Source organism: Mya arenaria, chromosome 5 (assembly GCF_026914265.1).
Source record: "Mya arenaria isolate MELC-2E11 chromosome 5, ASM2691426v1".
Taxonomy (NCBI): domain Eukaryota; kingdom Metazoa; phylum Mollusca; class Bivalvia; order Myida; family Myidae; genus Mya; species Mya arenaria.
In genome coordinates this window covers 68,502,429-68,511,907 of record NC_069126.1, presented here as the reverse complement: position 1 = coordinate 68,511,907, position 9,479 = coordinate 68,502,429, and the positions used below count along the sequence as shown (strand labels likewise).

Here is a 9,479-nt window from a genome sequence, read left to right as displayed (position 1 = left end):
AAAAATCATTGCATTGATTATTCAGTTGTATTGGTCTACATTAAGCAGTATAGGTATTTGACTTTAAAATCTAAAGTCACATTTTTTCATATTTATCATTTTGCAACTTTTTGTTCTTTTTTTTCGATTATGTTTTTTTTGTAACAAACAAAAAAGAGCATATTCTGCATTATCACTGATATGTTTTGCAGATGTTGTGTCAGAGTTGCTTGGCTACAAATGTACAATCAATAATTCCTTCATCTTTTTGGGGATAAAGATCCTTTTGACTCATTACTAATAGAAATTGAGAAAATGTTTGGCCATGAATAACAACAATATTTAAATTGAGTTTTGCCCATTCAAATCTAGTATAAACACAATTACTCCTGACTGTAATATTATTCTGTGCAATCATTATTGTTATGTGATATTTTTTTATTTATTTTCTGGTTTTTTATATATTCTTCTAATGCGTTGTTGTACTTTATCTCAAATGCATAGTAGCTATAAAAATTGAAATGAGTAGGACAACTCATATTTTGATATCAAGTATAATGTATCATATACCATTTATACATTTTTATTGTAGATATGTGTGCATTTATTAGATCAATTGTCAACAGCAGCAGAACTGCTTGTTATTTACAATGTAGTGAAATACTTCCATGTTGCATTAACATATATGAAAAAACGTTACTCTTTGTATGTTTTACTTAGTCATCAAGTAAACTTTAACTATAACGTTCCCTGGAATAATACTTCAAGCCAGTAGAGGAAGCGCTTTTGTTCATATTAGTTTCTGAGATATGAGGAAACACACATAATTTTAACCAAGCTTCGACGTCCTTGTGAAGGTGATTTTCTATATAGTAGTTCATTCGTCAGTCCTGAAAATGTTTTCTTTATTTGGTCAACTGCAGTTGAGGACATTAAAACGTTGTTTTCCGCTAAAACTAGGGTCATAACACCATTCTTACAAAACGGATGCAGATGCAAACCCCAAGGTGCGTGAATTCATAGGCTTACTTACATTATTGTAAAGTATCATGACTGTGACCCAAGTAATTCCAGATGTCCTTGCAATACAAACACTGACATCAAAACGACATATAAGGACAAGCGAAAAAGTTGTAGAATGAAATAAAGTCTTTTAAATAAGTAGTTTTGATAGCCCTTTTTTTAAAGCCACAAAACTGTTCTCTGTTTTTTTCCTTCCATTGAATATTTTGGCACGGGTCAAGAACTTGCTCAATGTCTCCAGCTTGTTCTTTTTAAACAATTGTACGATGTCTCTCCTTGCCGGTGACAAGGAATAATCATTTATTTGAATATTATCACTTATAAACCGTAGTATGGTTTAGTTTCGATATTCATAGAGTTTTATTGAATTTGAGCAGGTGGTTGTTGACTGAATTACGATATTAACACTTTCCAATAAACATGTTTATTAATAACCGATGGGTCACGTTCCGAACATATCCGAGGATGTTGCGTGCATCGAAAAATACCGAACAGATCGAATCACAGACATATACAGCAACTCTTCTATGATAGTATAACAGATGGGGCGTTAGGACTCTTGGAAGCAAACCTGGGTCAATTACTAATTATGTAATCAAGAAACAAGCAACGATATGGTCTTTGACTAATATTCGACTTGGTGACGTACATTTTTGACCCAATATGATCTAACTTCAAGCCTAACCTTAATTTCATAGATTTTTTAAGCAGTTGAAAATGTGGCACTTACATTTTATACAGGCTTTTCTAAAATTGACAGAGTTTCTTACTTTTTGATCCCATACGACCAAATAAAAACACGAAAAAGGTTTTATGGAGATATTGTGACTTAATTGGTTGACTTAATTTGTTTGATTTGGTCAAAATGTGGTTTCCAGTATTTACAAGCTTTGTGTCTTAAGTTCTACCTGGAGCAATACTTACATGATCCAATTTGGAACATTACCGAAAATTCATATTATAAATATTTTGATCATATTGCGAACCTTTGCTTAGTTTAATCTAGTGACCTTCTTTTTGACCCACATGACCAAGTTTTATAATTTGTATTCATACAAACTTTCTAACCCCGTTTCTTGTTTCACACAACTATCGCACATTTTTCAACGCTTAAACTACCCGACATTAGACCATCACGCATATTGATGATTCCATAGTACACTGATGCCATCGCTTATCAAAATATTTTATAAGGTTTCTGCTGCAAGGTAATTGTAAGTCACAAATGAATCTTACACTAAGTCTGGACAGGTGCATTTTCCAGATATATGGATATGGAACGTGGCAGCTCCAAGAAAGCAAATTGAAAGCCGGGCGGTTCAATTTTTATTATCGTTTTAGATTGAAACTCGAGATTTGTCAGGATTCTATTCATTTATTCACTTTTGCAAGTCATGGATAACTTATAACATGGGTAAGCAATGGAACCAGTAGTCAGTTTATGTATTCCGAATAAGAACTACTTATGTTTGTATTCTATGATAGTTATTTAAGTATGCTAGTAGTAATTTTATAGGTATATATGTAGTTAATTAAGTATTAATTGTAGTAACAATGTTAGAAATTACCAGCATAGCTCTTTTTCATGGCTGGTTTAGTTTGACTTAACGTTACTCTGATGACTAACTACTGACGACTCACTACAGACGAGTGACTCCATTGCAAATAGCATCGTCTTATATAAGTGGCTGCTGGTGCTGGAGTTGCTGGCACCCAATAAGAATTGTATATTTTCACCAGCAAAGCTGGTAATGCGGCTCATATTTTGTAAGAAAACTAATATAATATTTACTAAAATATGTATATATGGTCTTGAATTAGAGAAATTAACATATATTATTTAACAATACAATGCAACATACTGCTTTGAAGTATAACAGTGATTCTTATAAGATAAGTGAGCCCAGCATTACACCAGCATTCCGCAAAAAACAATCGTGCAATAGTGCTTCCCAGCATTGGATATCTGAGGTAATACTTAAAATAACATTATAACATCACATTTAAATGTCAGAAATGACTTGATTCACTTATATGCATAATTAACAACGCCGTAACCTACAAAATGCATAATGCGGACATGTTTGACAGGTAAACAGTAATCGACTCAATGCTGGCAATCAAAACTACGAGATAACCTGGTACAGTTATGGAGGAAGCATCTGCTAGACATTTCACACAGTAAATAAGGATTATAACAATTTTATGCAGCAGGGGAAACTACAATTACACAGTTCATACAGGTATATACAATTGATTTACGAGTTACACAAATTACGGACATGCATTTTGCACAAATGATAAATCAAACTAATACAAAATTCTCAAATTTTGATTAATAAATCCGTTTTGGAGAGTATATCTGAAAATGACAGCACAGTTCAAGCTTTAGAAATGAATACAATAATTATGTAATATGTGCCTGTTAAAGGCAATGAAAAGTTAAAAAAAGAATCTGCGCAATGCGACGAAACCAGGTTTTTAATGATTTAAAAAATAACTTCAGTATCCGTTCTGAGATTCTATGGGCCACAAGGTGATCCTAATCTCTTCATACATACCAAATTTGGTCTCATTTTGTCAACACAAACAAAGTTATTCAGTACCAAACAGATAAATTATTTAAGTATCAGTGACCTTGACCTTAATTATATGGGCTCCAAACGTAATTCCTAGAAAGGTCTCCATAACCTCTTTCAAAATACCAAGTTTAGTCACTTTATGTCAACCCTAAATAAAGTAATTCAGTGCTAACCATTTTTCGATTTTAAGTCACCGTGACCTTACTTTCCGGGCCCTAGACATACTAAAAGGTCTCTGATATTTAATTAGCTTCACTGATAAAAGAACGGTACTTGTAGACCACTATACATGTAAACACAATTAAAGCACATAATTGTAAAACCCCGAAATTGAAATAATCAAGACCGCATTTCTAATTTAAGCCATTATTATATATAAGTATACAAATCATAAATATTAATGATCTTAAAGCTGTGTTTTAAACTCTATATACACTAAGTACTAGGGAAGTTGCCAATACAAAATACAAGATACAATACCCTTTATTTAAAGTCAGGTAAATGATAACATGAAAAAAACAAAAGCTCAACTAACTATTTGCAAACACGAATAACAATCATAGAGAACATACAAAACACTGAATTGGTGTCCTGGAATAATAAATATATAGTTTAAAATAGGTTGAACACCCGAGAAAAAGTATTCACAAAGCTGTTTATATACATGCAATAACAAAATGTAAGATGGATAATATCACTGCCAAGAATGATAACATCAAATAGTTTTCCCGATTGTATGGCCAGTCCACATACGCACGGTCCAGCCAGTTGACAAACCACTGTCAAATGGTTAGTTTTTTGAATAATTTAAATTAAGGATAATATTTGTATGTATTTCAAACAACAAACTTGTACGTATAATTTTACGCTTGGGAATAACAGTATGGTATAGTAATGTGCAGTTAGTAAAATATATCTTTGCATTTGTTACTTTGCCTTGATGGACAAAGTCTTTTGTAAGTATTGCGAATTGAAGCAATTTAATTCATTGTGACTGTAAATAAAATTCTAACAGATATTGCTGACATTTCATTTAATATCAAAAACCGGTGTAATTGACTACACTTAATGACTGATTCCCGTAAAAAACACTGTATTATAAAACTACATTACGTATGCGTTAAGAAGCTGAAAATCTATTCGTTTTTTACATTCCTTTTTGTGTTTAATGTTTGTTATTGAATAACTCGTTTTAAAAGATGAATATAACTAGGGTTAATCCGGTGACCTTGCTCTATGATATAATTATATGTTGATCCAAAAATCAATATGGGATCTGCAGGTACTAGCCAACATTCTCACAAATTTTGAGGACCGTTTGTACAAGCGTTATTTTTAAGTTGATTGGACAAAGAAGAAAGTATAATTTCAACCTTGCCCTCTAACCTTCCGGAAGGAATATCTCTTTCAAATTCTCCTTAATTTAATCATGTCATTATATGGTCTTCATAGATTGACTTCATATACTACTATTTATCCCAACACATAAGCCAACATACTCATATCTATACAACTCTATATATAAACAAGTCAGAAAATCATTGTTTTCACTTTTTGTTCGTCGATAATTTGTTGGTTCATTGGCTGTAGTGAAGAAATAAAATCATTAAAGACCTCACTGACATAGTGAATGATGATGTCGGACTTGCAATTATCCAAATCAAGCACTTTTTGCACCAGGTTCTACAACACAGTATTGTTGTAAACGGGATCCTCTGCAATCACATGGAAAGGTTCAGAAAAAACGACGATGCCAAGTGGCTATTTATATAACTCGGGCTTTGAACCAAATAATTAATAGTATCAAATTAAACGTACGTTAAAAAGTTATATAGGAATGTGTGATTGAGTTTTTAGAAAAAAAATGTAAACCATTGTTACATTGACTTGAGATTTTAGCATATCTTGATCGTTATACGTACAACTAAAGATCACTTAAATATACAAGAATACACAATATACTGTATTCATATAGAACAAGTTTATACCTTTCTTGACATTCCCGTAGTAATTTTGCGACGTTGAATTTGACTCATCCAACGCCGTGTACACCTGAGAATTATCTTGACTGAAAAATAACGGTAACTACATTCTACAGAGTATGTGATTGATATTCGTGTATTAGCTGAACATGTATAGTGCTATATTGCATCCGAATGCAAAGCGGAACATCGTTTGAAAGCCAACGATGAAGACATGTACCGAGACATATCAACATACACACCTTTATGTTTATAAAGCGCTTGTTGTTATATTTAGGAAAATAGATTAACATTATTGTATGTTTTTCATAAAGTTGTTTACTAATTTGCGTCAAATGGCAAACACCTTAATTCATAAACATGTGAAAGCTAAAACCCTATACAATTTAATTGTATTGAATGTTTTCTACATTAGGTTGCATTCTAATCACAGATATTACACATGTTACGTCTTACAGTTTCAATGTATTATATTCATGCTTTCATCTTACCCATTTTCTCCTTTTTCTGAAATCAAATCGATGGCAAGTATTGAAAGCGACGTACATGTGTTATTATTTCAATACCAATATATTTAAATACGCATTTAATAAAAACGGGTCAAGAGTAATGATGAATATAATAAGTTTTATTAGTAGAAGTGTTACATATAGTTATATGCACACGTACCAAAATTACATACAACAATATCACAGCGATCAAAGCCTAACGATTTAAAACATATGTGTTAGATGTTTCTGGTCCTTCGTTACGAGCGATGTGGTACTAGTACAATTCACGTTGAAGACAGAACCCATTCTATATGATTGCATTGATAATAAGGATTAACAGAAAGAAAAGAAATACTCTTAAATAACCAAATTAATTTGTAATACTAACTCAGAGCATCATAAACCGATGTATCTGTTTTCATTGACAATTCCTCGTACGTCTGGGCTGCTTTACAGCTGGAGCTGTCTGTACCAAATCTATAATTTAAGACATACACTTCTGCCAACTCTATTTTGATTAATGGCATTTGTGCTTGACTAATTTGATTTAGGAAAACAGTTAACTAGATTTTCCGATTTTATTAAATAAATCGTATACTTTTTGTTGTAATTGAAATGGAATCATTTATAGTTCCATTACGCAATGATATGGTATTTAATAATGACCATTTACCAATCAAATCATTTCAATACTACAACTAGCAAAACAATAGCATGTGGACAATAAAATAAGGTTGTATGCGATTGGATGATAGACATGCGATTTCAAACTCATCACATATGTTATACGTGTACCTGATATATGTATGTTATTACGTCATACAGTTTCAATGTATTAATTTCATGTTCTTATCTTACCCATTGTCTCCTGCTTCTGAAAATCAATTAAATGATAAGCAATTTAAACCGTCATACATGTATATAAGTGTATGCACATATTTCCACATTCAATATATACATATTTATTTTTACTCCCATGTCAATTCACTATCGGAAAGTTTTTAAAATTGATCAGTCGGGCCCACACATATCTCACTTGAACCAATCACAATCACTTTGTGCTTCGGAGATGCTCAATGAAACTTCATCTTCCATGTAAGTCTCGTTTATATTAACAAGTCTGTTAATTCCTCATTGTATCTACAAACAACCACTTTTTGTGCCAACAATATTTCTTAACTTTTGTTACTTTAACTCTGTGGTAAAGTACCAGTTTATCCGCGCGAGTATACGTTTTAAAGATCGATGCCATAAATTCTTACCATCGTCGTCCTGTTGTTGCCTTGAATGTTCTCTCTTTCGTCTTAAAAAGATTAAACATATTATGTAAAATTGCATATATTTTTAGTCTTGTAACAAAAGAAAATTAATTGTAGGACATTACAACAAGTAAATATGGTCATAATCCATTGATTCAAGTGATATAATCGCGTTGGCTTACGATAATATCAACACATACAAAAATGACAAATCCTTACCTGCCCACTGTTTTTCTTTCTTGGGTAAACCCTACAAAATATATAAACGTATCATTTCACCGACAGAACAACTTAAGAACTGAAATAAATGTGCATGAGTATATATTGGATTTTAAGATTTATTGTTGGAATAGTTATTGTTTTTAAAAAAAACATTATCATTATTGTTTTTGGTTACAACAGTCAGTTCATTACCTGAGATTCTCATCTTTTTCACTAAGAAGACCAATCCAATGATCACTAAAACCACAGCAATTCCACCACCGACGGCTCCACCAATTAATGCAGTCATGAAATTTGTTTGTACGCCTAAAAGACATTGCAAATTTATGTCAGTGTAACATGCGAGATTTAAAACAATATTTCGACAAAGTAAAATTTTCGTGAAGTGTGTAAAAGTATGTCCGTATAATATTTAATTTCCAATTAGAAAAAAATTAACAGCATCTGTAAAAGCGATAGGAAGCACATTTCATAGAACTTGCGGTTTTTTATATCATTCATAATATGTCTCTATATTTCAATGCAAAGTCTACCAAGAATAAGTGGATTTTTTTTATAAAATAAAAACATGTTCACTTAAAATAGTCACTAATATCCTTTGTACTTGTACGACTTTACTATTTAGACATTTCACCATCGTATGGTGTTTTTATTGCACAGTTAATACGATTTGCTAGAATATGTACAGATGTAAAAAAAATCAGCTCTCGCAGTAAACTTATGACGCAAAAACTTCTAAAACAGGGTTTCCGATATTTTAAATTAAGGGAAACTTTCTCAATTTTTTTTAATGGTCATTTTAATCTCATATCAAAGTACAATAGTAGTCTTAAATCGCTCATTGCTGATAGTATTGCTCATCCCGATTTTTATGGTGATGTTTTAAAGAAAATTCGTAAAATTAAAATGTTTCCAGCAGGTAGTTGGGCAGATAGACTTAATGAATTACTTGGATTTTATTTAAACCGTGGATATAAAGGCAATATTTTGAAGAGCGCTTGTCTCTTGTTTTTGAAGATGAATACCTGAGACAAAATATTGGGTTGAATGTAGCACCCTTTCATAACTAAACTTTCAGTGCTTTGATTTTTATGAAGAATTTGCTAATTCATGTTTTCTTTAAAACCGTTTTTGGCGGACACGTGTTGACTGACTCCGAGTGTTTTGGCTGTGACTTAAATTTCTTCAAATATTTTACGTTTTCAAATCATTTGGAAGGAGAGAATAGCATATACTAGTCGCTTTTATTTTTAATAATTTTTTTCTTTATTTGTTCCCAGTTTTAGTACAATGATGCTTTTTATTATGAAACTCTTTGGTCACACAATTTTAAACTTTTTAAGGCAGACTGTGTGTGATGTTTTTGGTTTCTAACGATGACTGCATCGTATCTTTGAAAAGTATTTGCATTAGGTGCTCTGAATTGTTTCCCTCCGTCTGTAGATAGAGTTGGGATCTCTAATCATTGAAGTACTTGGGGTTTACCTTTTCGTTTATTATTATTAATTGTTTTATTGATAAGATTCCTCAAGTTAATGCATACTTTGATAGGATTTATCTTTTGCGTTTTATCTTTATTAAGAATTGTTGGGATAAGAGTGAGGTTTGTGCACAAAAACTGGTTTAAACCCCCAGTAAATTTATATTTTACTGACCGTTCCAAGGCGGTACCTAACAATTCTTGATAAACATACCAATTATATATATATATATATATATATATATATATATATATATATATATATATATATATATATATATATATATATATATATATATATATATATATAAAGTATTTATGCACTGTGCTGTTTGTAGAGTTGTGTGCTGTTCTATGTTTCTTGTCTGTGAATTTGTGTTCTATGTCTTTGGCGTTGCACATTGCCAGTAAACCGGGTTTATGTTTAAACTTTTTGCTACTGAGCATGTTTCTGTAGCTTT

The 9,479-nt window shown here is 31.6% G+C and overlaps 1 protein-coding gene across 1 annotated transcript in view; it reads right to left on the bottom strand.

Moving 5' to 3' along the window:
* Positions 1 to 2,367: 2,367 nt before the first annotated feature.
* Positions 2,368 to 9,479, bottom strand: part of LOC128234976 (uncharacterized) — a 152,272-nt gene continuing 145,160 nt past the window's right edge. The window contains exons 4-9 of the mRNA XM_052949634.1: positions 7,320 to 7,360; positions 6,916 to 6,931; positions 6,446 to 6,534; positions 6,058 to 6,073; positions 5,573 to 5,652; positions 2,368 to 5,299 (exon numbers count right to left, since the gene is read on the bottom strand). Of these exons, the coding sequence (XP_052805594.1) occupies positions 5,268 to 5,299; positions 5,573 to 5,652; positions 6,058 to 6,073; positions 6,446 to 6,534; positions 6,916 to 6,931; positions 7,320 to 7,360 (274 nt within the window). The 3' untranslated portion in view covers positions 2,368 to 5,267. The remainder of the gene's footprint in view (positions 5,300 to 5,572; positions 5,653 to 6,057; positions 6,074 to 6,445; positions 6,535 to 6,915; positions 6,932 to 7,319; positions 7,361 to 9,479) is intronic.